This window comes from Borostomias antarcticus, assembly GCF_949987555.1.
Source record: "Borostomias antarcticus genome assembly, chromosome: 19".
Lineage (NCBI taxonomy): Eukaryota > Metazoa > Chordata > Actinopteri > Stomiiformes > Stomiidae > Borostomias > Borostomias antarcticus.
The window spans coordinates 4,492,240-4,512,845 of NC_140252.1; the positions used below are offsets into that span (position 1 = coordinate 4,492,240).

The 20,606-nt window shown below is 46.3% G+C and overlaps 1 protein-coding gene across 1 annotated transcript in view; it reads left to right on the top strand.

Moving 5' to 3' along the window:
• Positions 1-1,120: 1,120 nt before the first annotated feature.
• Positions 1,121-20,606, top strand: part of ptgfrnb (prostaglandin F2 receptor inhibitor b) — a gene marked incomplete at both ends in the record, with an annotated part of 71,866 nt that continues 52,380 nt past the window's right edge. The window contains 2 exons of the mRNA XM_084453585.1: positions 1,121-1,172; positions 17,279-17,647. Of these exons, the coding sequence (XP_084309711.1) occupies positions 1,121-1,172; positions 17,279-17,647 (421 nt within the window). The remainder of the gene's footprint in view (positions 1,173-17,278; positions 17,648-20,606) is intronic.

Below are 20,606 nucleotides of genomic sequence, written 5' to 3' on the forward strand. Positions count from 1 at the left end.
GGTAATTATTGAAATGATTGTAGAAATGAATGTCGTTTACTTTTGATAGCAATTACTTCAAATGTTGCTCTTTTGTCAGTGCTGTTGATGTTTTTCCTTTCACTATTGTTTTTATGTGAACAAAGTCTTTTGAAATTTATATTCTAGTCAATTCCAATTCCTACTAATGTACAGGTTGGAAACAAAACCAGCACATTTAGGGTTTGTGATGAGCTGTTTCAACATGCTCCCTCTAACCTTTTGATTGTGTACCTGGATGTTACATTTGCAACACCCTCTTGTCGTCAAACAAAATACTGAATAAAAAGTTCACTCATGAATAATTTATTTAATCCCAAGAATACGGCGTAATTATTCTACAATCAAAACATTCTTATAAACCAAATATGACTATTTCATATTTTAAAAGCTATTACTCTAAAAGTGAGGCTGCGACTCCAGTTTCATGTCATATTCTTTATCTCCTGCAGCTGAATGCATGTGTAGGTGTGTGTGTGTGCGCATGTGTGCGCGTGTACGTGCGTGCGTGTTTGGGTCCTGCAGCAGAATGCAGTGTGTAGGCGTGTGTGAGAGAGACGGAAACAGCGTGCGTCAGATGCAGAGCGATGAGCCCCCTGGTGTCTCTTCCTGTTGTGGTTTTCATTGTGCCCCTCTGACTCTTGAGCACGCTTGCAGAGAATGACTGTGCTGGGTGGCACTGAAGGTGTCTGCACACTAACCCCAGACCTGCAAACATGTCCCATTTTGGCTACAGTCACCTTTTTTATGTTAACCATGGTAGTTTCAGTGAATCTAGAGGGTTTTAGTTTTGTATGTCATCCCCTTTTTCACTACTCCAGAGTTTGCAGGTCTGTAACCCAACCAACACCACGCTGGATCGGTGTGCCATGTTTGTTGGTGAATGTTAGCATTGGTTGGATGGATTTTGCAGCTGAATTTTAAACTTCCAGCATTCTAATAACAACTGCCAACTTTAGAAGGTTGAGTGTCGGGAGTTGGTTGGCGTTGGTTGGCGTTGGTTGGGGCCGTGTGCAGGCACCTTAACACACCGAAGCTCTTGTATTCACAGAAATCACCTCATTTTTGTAGAGCTATAGAAAGGGAGGAAATCAGGCAAATAATGAATGATTGCGAGCATGAATCCAAACTGAAGCCAGAGTGGAAGATGCAGGGTAATGACATAAGGCAGACATGGCAGGGTGTGAACACAGTGACGGGGGAGGAGAGGAGACATGTTAATTGCAATGGTGAAGATTTGACCTTAGCTAATGATTAAAATACATTCTATGCTATAAGTTTGATAAAGCAGATTTCTCCACTGAACCTAACTTAGGCAACAACTTGACTGTGGCTCCTGGTCATAACAGCTGAGGTGGTTCTTAGAACCTTTAGAAAGATCAGTCCCAGAAAGGTAGTTGGTCCGGACAGGACCAGAGTTTCTGAGGGAGTGTAGGTAACAACTTCGCCCTGTGTTTGGACGGCTCTTTCAAATGTTACTTGATACACACTATATACCCATGGCATGGAAAACTTTGCCCATAGTGCCAGTACCAAAAATATCCAAACCCTCTATTTTAAATGATTATGGACCAGTTGCTTTAACATTAGTGGTAATGAGGAGCCAGGAGAGGGTTGTTTTAACCCGTGTCCTTAGGAACGTACAGCATGACCTTTGACCCCTTATGATCTGCATAGGAATGGGAGAAGCACGGAGGATGCTCTCTATTATGCTGCATCATATTAATGTCATCTTGATCGGCCCAAACGATATGCTTGTGTTCTGTTTGGTGATTTTTGTCAACATTTAATACCATTAATATCAGACCCCATATCATGATGGAAAGACTACAGCAGTTAGGAGTAAATATAACATTTTCATATCATGATGGAAAGACTACAGCAGTTAGGAGTAAATATAACATCTTCATATGATGATGGAGAGACTACAACAGCTAAGAGTAAATATAACATCTTCAGATGGGTAGAGTCCTGTCTGACCGATCACAGTGGGTCGGAGTAGACGGGCGTAGTCTTCTCCTACTTATACCACTCCCATAACTAAAACTGTGGCTCCACAAGAGGGCGCTTAATCCCCAGTTTTATTCACCCTCTGAATGTAGAAGTTTGACCCTGTTACTATTCAATTTGCTGATGACACTGCAATCATGGGTTTGATTGAAGATGATGATGAAACCAGCTACCAGGGGCGGGTAAATCAGTTTGTTGGGTACTGAGTAGATCCATTGATTTTAGGAATGGCACTAAAACCCATACAGTGTGTGTGTGTGTGTGTGTGCGTGTGTGTGTGTGTGTGCGTGTGTGTGTGTGTGTGTGTGTGTGTCTGTGTGTGTGTGTGTGTGTGTGTGTGCGTGCATGTGTGTGAGTGCCGGCACGTGTGTGATAGATACTCCTGCCATTTTTGCCATAAACTTTATTGATGACAGGATTGAATAAGAGCAATATTCAGAAAAAAAGACTAGCTGATCTTCAAACATTGTTTTGATACTGGAACCTCATGCCGATTGGTCCCAATAGAGCGTGTCAGTGAGGTTCCACCACATTAGCAGCGCATGTTAATTTCCCAATAGGCTTTTTAAAAAATATAGTTAGATAATTTAGTCATGAACCCAGCTAATAACTAATCAGACGAATCGTGACCAGAAATCCTTATGATAGAAGCCAAAAGTCCACGTGATATCAACCTTGTTTTAAGAAAATCACGTTTTATTCGCGGTAGCATTGAAAAATACTACACTACCCACAATCCTCAAACGGTGTCGTTACCATGGATATGTGTTCACTGTCGACGGATGGTCGCAGGCTACTGAGTGAGTGACGTTTTTCATTCATTCTTGATCTAAGAACGTTAAAGGAGTAGTAAAGGGAAAATACATGTTTAGCCCTGTTTTAAGGTTACTTATGATCATATACAATGGTTCAGATCAAAACGTTGACAAAACTAGCACTTTTGAGAAAGTCTGATAATTGCTCTACCACCGTTTTGGTCATACAATGGATGTGGGTGGGCACCTTGAAAAATCATTCAAAAAACATGTCAAAGACAAGAAACTCACCTGGCATCTGGCACTCCTAGTTTTAACAGCTCACACACATATTATATATCAAAATGTTCACACGACTGTGCTGATTCGTACAATGTAAGGCCTTGTCCACACGAGCCCGTGTACTTTTGCAACCAAAGTTTTTCGGTCTCCGGTTTCACAAAAATCTTCGTCCCGAGTGGCGTGATAAAAAAGTATATCTTCCACACGAAACCGCAAAATCCGCTACCAAGTGATGTAATATACAGTACATGCCAAAGCAGTAGGTGGCGATGTAACTTCAAACGGAAAGGCCATTTTAACCAATCAGAAGCCAGAGTCAATACTGGAACAGGAGTGCAGAAAGGTGGAAAATACGAAAACACAAACAACAATGGCGACTCGCAGGGACACCAGCTTATTTAAGATCCACAAACCAAACCATTGTTATATGCACACTGAAGAAGGCCGGATGGCCGAAAACGTTTTGTGCCAATAAAAATACACAAGACATTCCTTTGAGTGCGTTCCCCGTCTATCTTTATTCTGACTCGCAGGGCAGAATCTTTTGTTTGGACAGATACAAACATACAACGCAAAGAAGACGGTAGCTATCGGTGGCAAAGGCAGTTAGTTAACGTTACGATGATTCCTGTAGATGTTTTGCTGCTAATGTGAGTTTGAGTTTGCCTCCGTTTATGCCTGAGAAACAGAAGTCGAACCAACGCAGCATCAAAATAGCTACAGGAATCATCATTGTAATGTTGGCTAACTGCTTAAACCACCGACAGCTACCATTAATGTAATGGAAGCTGCTGTTGTGAGCCAACTAGCTATCACGGTCTTATTGTGCAACTTTACAGCTTGCTATTAGCAGACAGCACCATACAAAACCACACTTGCACATCATTAGAATTTCAGCCATTTATTTGGGATTCAACATTCAAAACTGAATACTACCTGAGTACATTTCAACCTGCTGCCAGTGCCATCAGTGCTCGGTTTGTTTACATTACGCGCGATGCTTGCGTCCATGAATATCCGACGGAATGACGTTCCATGTAGTGTCCGAAAACCGTTTGATCATTCCCTATGTAGTTCACTATATGGGGAACACTACATAGGGAATAGGGAGTGAGTGAACGATTTCGAACCGTTTCGAACACAGCTACTGTTTACCTCCGTGTTTACCTGTGTTTACCGTCGCTCTGACGTCAAACAATGGAGACGAGCAATAAAAGACTGCGGTTATCATATCCACACGCAACCGCTGAAACCGGAATTGTCCAAAAACTTCACCCTGGACCGGTTTCAAACAAACACGGTTTCAGGGGCCCGAAAGCGCGGTTGCATGTGGACGAACAGTGCAACCGCGAAGACAAATACACAGTTGCAAAAGTACACGGGCTCGTGTGGACAGGGCCTAAGTATCTAAGCTGTGTGACTTACAGTTTTCGCTGTATGACAATTTGTTCGGCAACTGCGCTCCTCATTGAAACTTATGGCACCGCACTCTAACTTTTGAGCTGTTAATTTTGCATTTTTACCCTTTTTCTAACTTGTTGCTATTCCTACAGTTTTAACAGCTCATACACATATTATATATCGAAATGTTCACACAACTGTGCTGATTCGTACAATGTAAGTATCTAAGCTGTGTGACTTACCGTTTTTGAGGTATGACGATTTGTTCGGCAACTGCGCTCCCCATTGAAACATATGGTGCCGCACTAACTTTTGAGCTGCTAATTTTGCATTTTGACCCTTTTTCTAACTTGTCGCCATGCCTACAGTGTTTAAGCTATACAGACATATTATACATAGAAATGTTCTGCAGGTTCTCAGGATCCCTATGGTGTCAATATATAAGCTGTTACATTTATAGTTTTCGCGATAGGACTGTCTGAAGCGGACCATGTCTAGGATCAGAGTGTCAGTTGGGATTAGACTGCTGGCAGCTGTTGCTTTTTTGGAATTTGTGTGCATTTGCAGCCTCTTAAAGGTACAGGCACCCTTTTATAACTAATGTGGTAGCACAGAACTCAGCCAAAGTGGAATAGAGACACATGATCTTCACTGGTGGGGGCTGGTGGTTAGCCCGGAGAGGAGTACACCGTCCCTGACTGGCTATGACCAAAAGGGGCGGAGCCTCGCCACCACGCCACTATTCACGCCACAGAACCCACTTTTCAGCCCCTGAGTGGGCTAGAGACACACAGTCTTCAATGGTGGATGCATGGAAATTGCCCGGAGGTCACTGTACTGTCCCCGACTAGCTGTGACCCAAGGGGGCGTAGCCTAACCAGCATGCCACTATTCATGCCACGGGCCCCACAACTCAGACCATGAGTGGGCTAGAGACACACGGTCTTCACCGATGGAGTCAGGTAGGTGGCCCGGAGAGGGGTACACTGTCCCCGACTGGCTCTGACCTAAGGGGGGCGGAGTTTCACCACCACGCCACGGGCCCCACAACTCAGCCCTTGAGTGGGCTAGAGACACATGGTGTTCACCGGTGCGGGCGGGTAGTGTCATGGAATTTAACACAGTCTCAAGACTATTCAGATTCATATCTTTTCTATTCATCAAGTCCCCTGAAAACCCCTAGGTTTCAATCTCCCTTTATAATTATAAACACCCAACCCTCCCTGTTGTAATTGTAAACAGACTCCTCTGCCTCGCTCTTCATCCCTTCTTTGTTCAAGTCAGAAAGGCCACACCTTGTCCTTCCTGCCCTGACTCAGACCTTTGTCTATATTCAAAGTATATTCAAAGTGAGTTTTCATCCCCCGCCCACTGGGTGATATCCGACTCAGCCAATCAAATGACACCTATACTACCTCGTTGGTTTGAAGCAATATAAGGAGCAGTTTTGGCGATCTGACTTTCACTTCTCTGATAGAATCACTCTGTGTTTTTACTATTGAAGTCCGTTTGCAACCGTATTGTTTCTTAATAAACCTGACTGAACATCTTTTTAAGCGAACCCAGGCTTTGGCAAATACTTTCATTTTTAAGCAACTACAGTAGGTGGCCTGGAGAGGGGTACACTGTCCCCGACCAGCTCTGACCTGAGGGGGCGGAGTCTCGTCACCACGCCACTGTCCACGCCACGGACCCCACAATTGAGCCCGAGTGGGCTAGAGACGCACGGTCTTCGCCAGGGGGTGCATGGAGATTGCCCGGTCCATAGTAGTTCTAGCAGTAGCTGTTATATACAGCTGCAGCAGCTAGCCCACCTCACATTTTCTCCAGGAAATGTACTTTCTAGTTTGAAGTTAAAAGCTAACATAAGCTGGGGCCGTCTATATACTGGGCCCGTCTCATTCATGACGGCGACAGGCACTAGCCTGGCAGACTGCATCGAATAGTTATCAAACAAGCTTGGGAACTAACGTTAGCTGGCATATCCAATAATTCCCCCAAAAGAACCCCTTCTTTGCACAAGCTTTTACCAAACCTAGCTAATAAGCACAAGCTACTGAGTGCAATGTTAGCCCTGCTAACGGAGAGAACGGATTTGGAGATTGTTGCAGCTGGTACTAAATGAGGCAAAGGAACATAGAATACAACAAACATGCGGAAAATGTATTCAATCACTTCTTCTTATGGCTTTCCAGCAGTGTCGATGCAACTATTACTGCACTCCACAGAATGTTGCTACATACTTCACGTCCGGATCATGTAAACAAGCCGGATTGCCAGGGGCCTAATTTATCAAAGAGCATGTAAATTCAGGTGTAAAAGATGGCGTACGCCGAAAACGAGAAAAGAGCGGACTGCCGCGTACAACGAGAATATTTACACGCTTTTCGGATCCATCAAACATGGCGTACATGCTGCTGCGCCGATTTCTCAATGATAAATCCCACCATAGACCCCACGGTGTCGTAGAAGAGAGCGGACGTGCACACACCTCGTGTTCCGCCCTCTCCACGCCCAAATTCAACCACATATGGTCAAAACTATGACAGTGCACAACGTGGTTCCCCGGAAGGAACCGACATAATATAGCGTGGAGCAAAGGCAAGACAATTACATTTATGGAAAAAGGCGTAAAGAAGAGAAACTTTTCGGAGACGGAGGTGCATGTGCTTGTTGGTGAGGTCCACGCGAGGAAAAAAATCATCTTCGGAAGATATTTGTACTAGCCTACAATACATTCAGTGGTAGGCTATGATTGATTTAGGACCAAAAACAGGGAACGATAACACAGATGATCACTTCATAATGTTAGACCACATTAAACATTTTCCCCTCTGGGAAATTTTCTGGGAAATTAAGACTCTCATCTAAATCACCCGGTAAATCACACTTAAGCATTTATTTGGCTGCCAATAGAAAAACATATCAAATGAATATGGCTACACAATGAAATGTTTAATGCATAATAAAGTTTACAGACAAACTCAAAGAAAATGACTGAAATTGTTTCTCCAGACTCTGACGTGGGGTGGGACTCAGAGGAGGGGGAGTCTGCAGTAGTCCTTGACCTGACGGTCGTGCCCCCGCCGGTTGCAGCCTCCACCTCCAGCGCCACAACCTCCACGGTCCCTGAGGGAAACCGTCTGGGCTTCCTCTCAGACGCTGTGCTGGAGGCCCAGACGGGGACCCTAGAGGCCCAGAGGGACATGGCAGAAGGGATTGGGGCAGTTGTGCAGCAGTTGGCGTTAGTAGTGCAGTCAGGTCTTGCCTGACAATATTGTAGTGTCTCTAGTCACAGGAGGTAGTCAAACTTACAAAGGAAGCATGTGTCAGAGACTTAACTCCTCTCATAAACACTTAGGCTACATGTCTCATTTACCCAATGTGAAGATCAATAATATTCACCTTACAACACAATAGACAAGTATCTCAATGAAATTATGCAATTCATGTGTATTGGAGTGCACCATGCAATACATTTCAATTCAATTCAGTTTCAGTTCAGTCCAAATCCATTCCACGTTACCCCCCCCCCCCCCCCCCCCCCCACCAGTTCGCAGCACAAAGTTTCAGTTCAGTCGCAGATTAATAAACAACAGTGTCAATTCTATTATTCCCGAAGTGAAGGAAAGAGTATCACTTACTGTGCACTCACACAGCGAGCGACTTGGTCGACGAGAGCGGCCGGCTGCCATTCATTCTCAATGGAAGCTGGAGACATAGGGCGACGGACACCTCGGCGGCAGCGAGCGACGTGATACCAGCGATCTGAGCGTAGATTTGAAGTTGGGCAGAGTTCAACTTTATGCAAATTAGCAGCGACATCGCCGAAGCAGCAACCAATAGCAGAGCAGGTTACCTCAGAATGGCAGTAGAATACATCTTCAATAATGTGAGTGACACATGAATGACCCGCCCCCCCGGCGTCTGCAGCTCTTGGCTGCCGGGGAGCTGGCGATGTGATGCACGCAACCAGAGCGACCACTGTGGCCCTAGTCACTCGCTGTCTGAGTCTAGAGTAAGCCCATCGCGGCAGTCGGTGGATCTGTCGTCAGCTCCGTTCTCCGTTCTCCAACCAGGCTACTTCCTGGTATAAGAGGTTGTCATTTATAAGCTGAATCCCAAATCGTGCACTTAGGCGAAAGTGCAGAGCACTCGCGGCCTTGTGGCCTTACATGCGCGTTCCCGCTAAGTCCACAAGGGCTCAGGGTAGTCCCAAAACGGAATTGCTAGGTCCACAAGTGCATAGATATGAACACGAGATGACTCAAAAGCTGAATCCCAAATCGCGCACTTAGGCGAAAGTGCAGAGCACTCGCGGCCTTGTGGTCTTACATGCGCGTTCCCGCTAAGTCCACAAGGGCTCAGGGTAGTTCCAAAACGGAATTGCTAGGTCCACAAGTGCGCCACGCCGCCATTTTGCGCACTTTAACCGCACTTACCGAAAGTCCGCAATTTCACGGACTTAGGAGCAGAAAATACCCACAGCCCATCGCGTCTCATGTGACACAGTGCTTGAGTGCATCCGAGTCATGATCCGAGTGCATCACACATAAATGATGACATTTGCAGATAACACAACATTTATCTTGAAATCCACATGCTGCAAACATATCCCCCCCAACCTAATTTTTAAATTATTATTAAATTAAAACAGACGTCAATCTTTTTTCTTCTTTTTATTTTTTTAATAAATCTTTATTAATCAAGGTACAAAATAGTACAAAATGTACAGTACAAAACAATACAAATTAACAACAATCAATCAATACAAAGAATGAAATAAAACAAATTTAAAAATAATACAAGAGCCAGGGTACATATATCAAGCCTTTCACACAAACAAATCAAAGAGGTGCACAAACTCACTGTCTTCGTAGCCTTCTTATTATTGGAGGAAAAAATAGTCTTTATGTATTGTTTGGTTTCATTTTCTAGAATTTTGAACAGGGGTTTAGAGTTAGTAAATTTGGATTTGTGAATGTGAAATTTTGCTAAAAGAACTATTAGGTTAATAATATAATATTCTTTGGTTTTACTGCCAATATCTTTAATGAAACCAAACAAAACATTCTCTAGACATAGAGTGAAATCAGGGTCAATATTATCAATAATAAATCTACTTAGATCCTTCCATAGTTTTTTTGTATGAGTGCAATGCCAAAATAAATGAAAACAGACGTCAATCGGTCAATTTGCAGAGCTGAAGGGAGCGTCAGAGCAGCCTCTGCGTCGGAGGAACGCGGCAGCCAATGAAAACGAAGTGGGAGGGGCATTGAGCGAAACTGGAAGTGCTGTCCCATTTAATTCACGGCCCTGCACCCTCTGGCCCTTCCAGCTGACGTCAATTAAGTGCTCAGGCCTCAGGCCACAAGTGCGAGGGGCCGCAAGTGCGGTTTGCGCACTCAGATTGGGATTCAGCTATAATGGATTGAGCGGTGCAAAATACGGCCGCCATATTGATCCGGTACCGCTGTCATGTGACAACCACTCTCCTCAGCAGTTTCAGTCAGTAAAAGTAACCCTGCATCAAGAGATAACTCTAGAAGATAAATAGTAACAAAAAATGTTGTCTTTGAACTATCCATAACAGTCAAATGACATACATAATAAATAAATAAAATAAAAAATTACAAAGTGCAAAACAGCAGCATCCAACAGTTTTAGTTGTATCTATCAGCTAACAACTATGTATTTATCATCGTTCACTTAAAAGAGCCGGCACATAGAGCCGTATCGTTCGCGACCAACCCATCACTAGTTTACTTGTGGAGCTCCGTACCGGACCAAGATGGCGGCCGCATTTTTCATCCGGCAGCAATCAACAGCTGAATCCCAAATCGTGCACTTCGTGCAGAGCACTCGCGGCCTTGTGGCCTTACATGCGCATTCCCGCTAAGTCCACAAGGGCTCAGGGTAGTCCCAAAACGGAATTGCTAGGTCCACAAGTGCGCCACTGCCGCCATTTTGCGCACTTTAACCACACTTACCGAAAGTCCGCAATTTCGTGGATTTAGGAGCAGAAAATACCCACAGCCCACCGCGTCTCATGTGACACAGTGCTTGAGTGCATCCGAGTCATGATCCGAGTGCATCACACATAAATGATGACATTTGCAGATAGCACAACATTTATCTTGAAATCCACATGCTGCAAACATATCCCACCCAACATAATTTTTTAATTATTATTAAATTAAAACGTCAATCGGTCAATTTGCAGAGCCGAGCGAAGAGCTGAGGGGAGCGTCAGAGCAGGGGGGGAGGGACGCGGCAGCCAATGAAAACGAAGTGGGAGGGGCATTGAGCTAAACTAGCTTGGGAATCGTTGGCACGCCGCTGGAAGTGCTGTCCCATTTAATTCACGGCCCTGCACCCTCTGGCCCTTCCAGCTGACGTCAATTAAGTGCTCAGACCTCAGGCCGCAAGTGCGAGGGGCCGCAAGGGTGGTTTGCGCACTCAGATTGGGATTCAGCTATAATCTCGTTTTGGTAACTCCAGGTTTAGCGATAGACAAATTTCGGCATGACACACGCAAGGACGCAACGAGATCTTGCGTGGCCTTTCGAAGCTATCGTTGCTTGCGCTTATGTAGTTTGCGTCGACTATGAATCCGGCCTTACAACAGACTAATTATGTACAGTCTTGTACCATAGCCTCCCCCCACCCCATAATTATCTGGGTTCATGACTCAATTCTTGAAATATAGGCTAAGGATTTTTTTTTAAGTCTATGGGAACTAACAATGGGGTGCTATAATGTGGTGGAACTCCCCCCCCAAAAAAAACAGGGGGGTCACTGACACGGTCTATATGTGTGAGGTGTGTGTGTGTAAGGGGGGGGGGGGGGGGGGGTAGGATGTAATATTCAACTTTGTCTGCACAGTGTGCTTGTGTGTGCTCAGTCACAATATCAACTGACTGAGGGTATTTTAACAAAATTGCATTGACTGAGAATCCCCCACCTCCTCCATCCATCCCCTGCCTGTGGGATCAGGTCTGTCTGAATGTGTGGGCCTGCCTGTGGGATCAGGTCTGTCTGAATGTGTGGGCCTCATGTTTCGTGTGTGTGGGGCTGGGGAAGCAACACGAACCTTATGTAATGTCCATGTGTAACTGAGTGAAACATGGAGTAGCTGGTGAAACTCACTCCTCAAAGCAGCGCTGACCAGGACCGGCCGCTGCTTTCAGCAATATAAGCGGTCGCTTAGCCACAACCACTAGGGGGGGGCCACATCACAGGAGGAAAATATAGGCTATATACTGTATATATATAGGATATATTTTATTATTATTATTTTTTTACATATTGTTACATTATGTCATGTATCCCCTATCCAAAAACTGGTGTTCTTATTAAATCTGCAATAAAACGAAAAGATCTCATAACAGAATGATTTTATAATAAGCCACATGCAGTTGAATGCAATCCACCTCTGGCCCCTCCCCCTCCCTCCTTCCCCAACTTGACTCTTCAAATCTCCCGTTGAATCTGTCTTATAGGTACTTTAGCTGTACCTCCCCTCGTGGAGAATGATGGTGTGGTCCACAGAGAACTCATCATCACTTTAAAACGAGACTTGGCACAAAAGCGCAAAGTCACAGGTGCATAGGGGACGTCTCGAATTACACAGAGGGACGATTGGCAGCTTTTACCCTGTCAGAGGACCGACTTGAAGACCTTTGCTACCTAGAAGTTGTGTTCAGTTAAAATTATTTCACTCGTCTCACGGCGAGATTCACGGGACTGAGTCTTGTAAAGTGTTGAGTTTCCACGGCGACACCCGATATACAATATTTAGCACTAATTGTGATTTAAATATGTTGATTATTTATCTGTTTGAATATTTCAATTGTTAATTGTTTGAGTATCTTTTTTATATTCTTTCCAAATAAAGCAAGAGCTTTGTTGTTAATTCACTTGTCCATCTCTATGTGGGTACGTGCATGAGTTTAGTTTGGTGTTTGCGCTGGGACTGTTTTGGGGGGCCACCCAAAAAAATCTTGCTTAGGGCCACCAGAATCCTAGGGCCGGCCCTGGCACTGACAGTTCATCCAAGGGGGACGTCCCTATTGGCGCAACTGTCAGCATGTCCGCCTCCCAAGCGGCAGACTGGGGTTCTAATCATGCACGCCGAAACAGAAGGGCCAGTCTACACATGGAAGCTACAAACTGTAATCCACGACCTGCTACCTGTGGAAATGCCGCCGTGGTCACCGTAACCAAACCACCCCTCCTCCTCCTTCCCCCGAACAACTTCCAGCCGCCGCGCCGTGTTTCTTTACTCCTCCCCCGGGGCCCGGTCCCTCCTCCTCCTCCTCCTCCTCCTCCCCCGGGGCCCGGTCCCTCCTCCTCCTCCTCCTCCTCCTCCCCCGGGGCCCGGTCCCTCCTCCTCCTCCTCCCCCCCCCGGTCCAGTTCCAAAAACCACGACACGACATTCAGTATGAATCATGCTCGCGGTCGTTCCCACCGGACTGTCACTCGCACCGCGTTCATTTAACGGGGATCCAGCCTAACCCTCGTCTCCGGTTGACGTTAGCGCGCGGATTCTGCTGGTTCTTCTGCACCGCGGGTTTCAACCAGTGTCCGATTCGGATGACAAAGGAAAGGGAAGGTAGCAAGACGCGCGTCGGCAAAATGGACAATCCCGGCTGCGCTATTCTACTTATATTCTTATCGATTGGTGAGTGTGTGTCCTAAACTAGCCTCGTCTGGCTTTACCACACGGCTGTTTGGAGCGGTCTAAGATAGCCTACGTGTTTAGGTCGGTTTGTAGCACATGGAGTAGCTTAGGAATCTGATCTGGGATTCTCCGTTTAGAACAGACTTAACCCCAAAGGTTCATTGAGAAGCCTGATTTATTCTCATAGTCTACATACGGTTGACAGTGAATGTTCACGTCGATTTCTAGACAAGTTTAGCAAATGCCCCCAAGCTGTAACTTCCTCGTTTGGTTAGCCTATACCTTTCCGCAGGTGATCTGAAGTGGGGCGTCGGCGTGCGTGCGTGTGTGTGGAGTTAGGCTGTGTGTGTGGAGTTGGGCTGTGTGTATGTAGTGTGTGGAGTTGGGCTGTGTGTGTATGCAGTGTGTGAAGTTAGGCTGTGTGTGTATGCAGTGTGTGGAGTTAGCCTGTGTGTGTATGCAGTGTGTGGAGTTAGGCTGTGTGTGTATGCAGTGTGTGGAGTTCGGCTGTGTGTGTATGCAGTGTGTGGAGTTAGGCTGTGTGTGTATGCAGTGTGTGGAGTTAGCCTGTGTGTGTATGCAGTGTGTGGAGTTAGGCTGTGTGTGTATGCAGTGTGTGGAGTTCGGCTGTGTGTGTATGCAGTGTGTGGAGTTAGCCTGTGTGTGTATGCAGTGTGTGGAGTTCGGCTGTGTGTGTATGCAGTGTGTGGAGTTAGGCTGTGTGTGTATGCAGTGTGTGGAGTTAGGCTGTGTGTGTATGCAGTGTGTGGAGTTCGGCTGTGTGTGTATGCAGTGTGTGGAGTTAGGCTGTGTGTGTATGCAGTGTGTGTAGTTAGGCTGTGTGTGTATGCAGTGTGTATGCAGTGTGTGGAGTTAGGCTGTGTGTGTATGCAGTGTGTATGCAGTGTGTGGAGTTAGGCTGTGTGTGTATGCAGTGTGTATGCAGTGTGTGGAGTTAGGCTGTGTGTGTATGCAGTGTGTGGAGTTTGGCTGTGTGTGTATGCAGTGTGTGGAGTTAGGCTGTGTGTGTATGCAGTGTGTATGCAGTGTGTGGAGTTCGGCTGTGTGTGTATGCAGTGTGTGGAGTTAGGCTGTGTGTGTATGCAGTGTGTATGCAGTGTGTGGAGTTAGGCTGTGTGTGTATGCAGTGTGTGGAGTTAGCCTGTGTGTGAACTTTTCAGGGTTTACCTCCTGGGCTCTCAGGTCTGGTCAAACCCGCTCCCTCTCCTTAAAGATCAAAGTTGTAGTTGTGTAGACCTGGACCATCAGCAGACTAACGACGACTAACAGGCCCAAGAGCATTTATAAAAATGCAAAATCATTTGTAAAAATGAAAAGCCCTGTGAGAGGTTATGATCACAGGATGTGATGTTGGTCCAGGGAATAGACGGCAACAGATGGGCGATACAGCCACTGCCAGCAGAGGACCTGGACCTGACATGCCCACTTCAGAGCAGCACTGGTGTGGGAGGGGAGAGATTGGGGGTGTATGTGTTTCCCAGCATATCTATGTGCGTCATTTAGAGATGGAGAGAGGAAGAGGAGAGAGAGAGAGAGCGCACTGTGGTTACATTAGTGCAGTGGTAGATGAGAGTCCTCAGAGTTTGTGTGCGAGAGAGGGAGAGAGACAGAGAGAGAGAGGGAGAGAGTGGGACAGAGAGAGGGTGAGAAACAGAGAGAGGGAGGGAGAGAGTGGGACAGAGAGAGGCAGAGAGAGAGAGAGAGGGAGGGAGAGAGAGAGAGAGAGGGAGAGAGACAGAGAGAGGGAGGGAGAGACAAGGAGAGGGAGGGAGAGAGACAGAGAGAGGGAGGGAGAGAGACAGAGAGAGGGAGGGGGAGACGAGGGAGAGAGAGGGACAGAGAGAGGGTGAGAGAGAGGGAGAGAAACAGAGAGGGTGAGAGACAGGGAGAGGGAGGGGGAGAGACGAGGGAGAGGGTGAGAGAGAGGGAGAGAAACAGAGAGAGGATGGGAGAGAGTGGGGCAGAGAGAGGGAGACAGACAGAGAGAGGGAGGGGGAGAGACGAGGGAGAGAGAGGGACAGAGAGAGGGAGAGAAACAGAGAGGGTGAGAGAGAGAGAGGGACAGAGCCACTCACGCCTTCTTCCCTTGAAATAAACCGTCTTACTGACGCTGTGTTGGTGTGCCTGCTCCATCCAACAGCCCACGGATGATTGCCCACTCAGTTAGATACCTCTAGTCCTGCTTTCATCAGTACATCAGAATAGTTCCATTTTGACCAAATGTCTCCATGATCCTACAGCCCAGTGTGTTTGGTTAGTGTGAGAGAGCTTCGTTCCCATCGCTCAGTCACTATAGTAAGAAGAACCAATCAAACAAACATCTCCAGAACGTCTGCCTGGAATGTGAGGGAGTTGGTACCAACGTTTACGTCTCTATTTAGTCCGTCTGTACATCGTCCACTTGTTTTACTGTCCCCCATCGGCTCTGGGAGGGAAGAATTATGTGTTCAGTAGTTATTTGAAGTGTTAATAGAATCCTGGTCCAGATAGTTTGACAGGCAGGAGAGTGCTGAGAGGGGCTGGAGGTGGTTCTGAGCATTTGGACGGTTCTGGTACCCCAGCAACACTCTGTTCTTGCCAGCAGGAAGTTGATGGTGTGGGTGTGTGTTGTTGATACTGGATGTGGGTGTGGTTTATGGCATAAGAAGCTGATCATCTGAGTTTCAGCACGTTGGCCAGTGCTTGTACCAGCAAGCCTTCTCTCTCTCTCTCTAGCTCTTTCAGCGTGTGTGTGTGTGTGTGTGTGTGTGCGTGTGTTCAGGCAAGCCTTCTCTCTCGCTCTCTCAGCGTGCGTGTGTGTTTGTGTGTGTTCAGGCAAGCCTTCTCTCTCGCTCTCTCAGCGTGCGTGTGTGTGCGTGCGTTTGTTCAGGCAAGCCTTCTCTCTCGCTCTCTCAGCGTGCGTGTGTGTGTGCGTGCGTTTGTTCAGGCAAGCCTTCTCTCTCTCTAGCTCTGTGTGTGCACGCGTGTGTGTGTGTGTGTGTGTGTGTGTGCATTTGTATGCGTGCATGGATGCTTGCCTGTGTGTGTTCAGGCAAGACTTCTCTCTCTCTTTTGCTCTCGGTGTGCGTGTGTGTGTGTGCGTGCGTGCGTGTGTGTGTGTGTGTGTGGGAGCATTGTGTCTCCTGCTCCTCTGCTTGTCCAAACAGGTCCATGTGAGGTGTGTGTGTGTTGCTCTGTGCAGCGTCTCTGTCAGAGAGAGAGGGGGGTGGAGCTGCTCCGTCTCTCCGCCTGTCCCCCGCCGCCCCTCCCCCCAGACCCTGCCTGTGTACCGGGCTGCTCTGGTACTGCCTGCTCTGGTACTGGCTTCCCTGGTACTGTCTGTTTACCGGGCTGCTCTGGTACTGTCTGCTCTGGTACTGCCTGCTCTGGTACTGTCTGCTCTGGTACTGTCTGTGTACCGGGCTGCTCTGGTACTGTCTGTGTACCGGGCTGCTCTGGTACTGTCTGTGTACCGGGCTGCTCTGGTACTGCCTGTGTACCGGGCTGCTCTGGTACTGGCTGCTCTGGTACTGTCTGCTCAGTTAAGCAGAGGAGCCATTGTAGAGCATTGAGCCACACAAACCTGACAGGCATCTAAGAGGACGGATGAGTGTCTGACACGCACCTTTTGTCTGTGTTCGTGTTTCTAATCACTGCGTGTGTGTGTGTGTGTTCTCTCTCTGTGTGTCATGTTTCTAATCACTGTGCGTGTGTGTGTGTGTGTTCTCTCTCAAGGTGTGTCATGTTTCTAATCACTGTGTGTGTGTGTGTGTGTGTGTGTGTGTGTGTGTCACGTTAAGGTTGCAAAATTCCAGGAATTCACAAACTTCCCCATGTCATATTTCTAATCACTGTGTGTGTGTGTGTGTGTGTGTGTGTTCTCTCTAGGTGTGTGTCATATTTCTAATCACTGTGTGTACGTGTGTGTGTGTTCTCTCTAGGTGTGTGTCATGTTTCTAATCACTGTGTGTGTGTGTGTGTGTGTGTTCTCTCCAGGTGTGTTCATGTTTCTACTCACAGTGCGAGTGTGTGTGTGTGTTCTCCAAGTGTGTGTCGTGCAAGGGTGGTCTCTGTAGGTGTTTTTATGTTTCTAATCAGTGTGTGTGTGTGTGTGTGTGTGTTCTCCAGGTGTGTGTCGTGCCAGGGTGGTCTCTGTGTCTCCAGTGCCCCTGGTCCGGGTGGTGGGCCAGCCTGTGTCGCTACGCTGTGATGTCACAGACTACGAGGGACCGCGGGAGCAGGACTTTGATTGGGACATGCAGGCGGGGGGGGCGGGTCCCATCCAGGTCATATCCACCTTCGACCGCCGCTACTCGGACAGGTCTCTAAGCGACCGGGTTGCCAACAACGACATTAGAGTGGTGCGTCTGGAGGACGGAGCAGTGGAACTGAGGATACAGGAAGTGAGGTCATCGGACAGCGCCACCTACATCTGCAAAACCCCGAGCACAGATTCAGTCATCAGCGGGAATTACGAGGCCAAGGTGCAGCTCACAGGTAGGCTGTGTGTGTGTGTGTGTGTGTGTGTGTGTGTGTGTGTGTGTGTGTGTGTGTGTGTGTGTGTGTGAGAGAGAGTACATGAGTTAGTGAGTGTGTATGTGATGGAAGATCTCGTGGGGGCAGAAATATTTTTATGTGGATATAATGAGTACTGCAATACTGCCAGTAGCTTAACATTGAAACCAGTAGACCACAGTGACCCTGTGAGACTGTCTGTAACATTGAAACCAGTAGACCACAGTGACCCTGTGAGACTGTCTGTAACATTGAAACCAGTAGACCACAGTGACCCTGTGAGACTGTCTCTAAGGTCAGTCTCTCACTGTGGTATTCTGGTCACTGCGGTCTGTTGAACATCACGGTCGCTGTAGCTTACGGTCGACCCACTCCTGTACTGCCTTGGTCTGGTATGTCTTGATCAACTAGTGAGATGATCAGGTGATACTAGTGAGATGATCAGGTGATGCTAGTGAGATGATCAGGTGATACTAGTGAGATGATCAGGTGATACTAATGAGAGATTACAAATTGATACTAGAGAGAGATGATCGGGAGGGAACACACTTGCGTTCATTCTCTCTCACATTCTCTCTCTTTCACACACACGCACACACACACACACTCACACACAGGGAGAACAGATGTCAGGTGGGAGGGTTTGGCTCGTGTCATGCGGCGGTTGCTAACTATGTCTGCTGCTATCCTCTATGATATCATCTGTTTATGAATGAGCTCTGAAGGGTGTCGGAGAGCGAGGGTGTGTGAGGGAGCACGTGTCTGTACAAGGGTGTGTCTGTCAGTGGGCTAGGGGTGAAGATGTCAGTGGTAAAGCAATTATGAGGTGATAAAATCTGTTCCAGACTGAGAACCTGAAACCTATAGAGTGCCTAAGTGGAAGCAGTAGTAGAGTGCAGTCTTGAGTAGTAGTAGTAGTAGTAGTAGTAGTGTGGTCTGGTGTAGTAGTAGTAGTAGTAGTAGTAGTAGTAGAGTGTGGTCTGGTGTAGTAGTAGTAGTAGTAGTAGTAGTAGTAGTAGAGTGTGGTCTGGTGTAGTAGTAGTAGTAGTAGTAGAGTGTGGTCTGGTGTAGTAGTAGTAGTAGTAGTAGAGTGTGGTCTGGTGTAGTAGTAGTAGTAGTAGTAGAGTGTGGTCTGGTGTAGTAGTAGTAGAGTGTAGTCTAGTGTAGTAGTGTAGTAGTAGTAGAGTGTAGTCTGGTGTAGTAGTGTAGTAGTAGTAGAATGTAGTGGTGTAGTAGTAGTAGTAGAGTGTAGTCTGGTGCAGTAGTAGTAGTAGTGTCTAGTCTAGTGTAGTAGTAGTAGTAGTAGTAGAGTGTAGTCTAGAGTAGAGTGTACTCTGGTGTAGTAGTAGTATAGTGTAGTCTGGTGTAGTAGTAGTAGAGTGTAGTCTGGTGTAGTAGGAGTAGTAGTAGTAGTAGTAGTGGTGGTGGTGGTAGTAGTAGTGGTAGTAGTAGAGTGTAGTCTGGTGTAGTAGTAGTAGAGTGTAGTCTGGTGTAGTAGTAGTAGAGTGTAGTCTGGTGTAGTAGGAGTAGTAGTAGTAGTAGTAGTGGTGGTGGTGGTAGTAGTAGTGGTAGTAGTAGAGTGTAGTCTGGTGTAGTAGTAGTAGAGTGTAGTCTGGAGTAGTAGTAGTAGTAGTAGTAGTAGTAGAGTGTAGTCTAGTGTAGTCTGGTGTAGTAGAGTAGTCTGGTGTAGTAGTAGTAGTAGTAGTAGTAGTAGTAGTAGAGTGTAGTCTGGTGTAGTAGTATAGTGTAGTCTGGTGTAGTAGAGTAGTCTGGTGTAGTAGTAGTAGTAGTAGAGTGTAGTCTGGTGTAGTAGTAGAGTGTAGTCTGGTGTAGTAGTAATAGTAGAGTGTAGTCTGTAGTAATAGTAGAGTGTAGTCTGGTGTAGTAGTAGTAGAGTGTAGTCTGGTGTAGTAGAAGTATAGTGTAGCCTGGTGTAGTAGTAGTAGAGTGTAGCCTGGTGTAGTAGTAGTAGTAGAGTGTAGTAGTAGAGAGTAGTAGTAGTAGTAGTAGTAGAGTGTTGTAGTAGTAGTAGTGGTAGTAATAGTAGTCGTAGTAGTAGTAGTAGTAGAGTGTTGTAGTAGTAGTAGAGTGTTGTAGTAGTAGTAGAGTGTTGTTGTAGTAGTAGTAGTAGTAGTAGTAGGGGAGAGCCGGGTCAAAAGTCTCATTTTTTGGTTTGATTTTATTTACTCTGAAATTAATAGAGATAGAGATTCCACATTTTATGACACACAACTAGCACATGTCCTTCACTATTATCAACTGTAATGTTCTCTGTAATGACAAAAGTCTCATAGGAGAGGGGCAAAAGTCGCACTGCTGCAAAGTGTGTCCTATCTGTCTTTTGGGGGCATGTAATTCTCTTTACTTTAAACAAATGTATTATTAGACATAATATCATAATAATATATAGCCTTCAACGACCTCCTGAGCTGCCTGCCTGATGGTCTCAGGGCTAAAGAGACCGTGCGTCGTTTTCCTCACCCTAACTCTTGGCATGCTGTCAATGAAAGAAAATACATTGTAAATAAACATGGTTTTAGGCTATTGTGTTTATGTGGGCCTACTGTATAGGTTAAGCTATTTGTGTTTGTAAGGTAATGTCATTGTAAATGAAAGTAGCCTAGCTAATATTCCAAGACTGGAACCAGGGGGTTTGACACAATAATAGTAGAGTGTAGTCTGGTGTAGTAGTAGTAGAGTGTTGTCTGGTGTAGTAGTAGTAGTAGTAGAGTGTAGTCTGGTGTAGTAGTAGTAGTAGAGTGTAGTCTGGTGTAGTAGTAGTAGAGTGTTGTTGTTGTAGTAGTAGTAGTAGATGTAGTAGTAGTAGTAGTAGTAGTAGTAGTATAGTGTAGTGTAGTCTGGTGTAGTTGTAGTAGTAGTAGGTGTAGGTGTAGTAGTAGTATAGTGTAGTCTGGTGTAGTAGTAGTAGTAGTATGTGTAA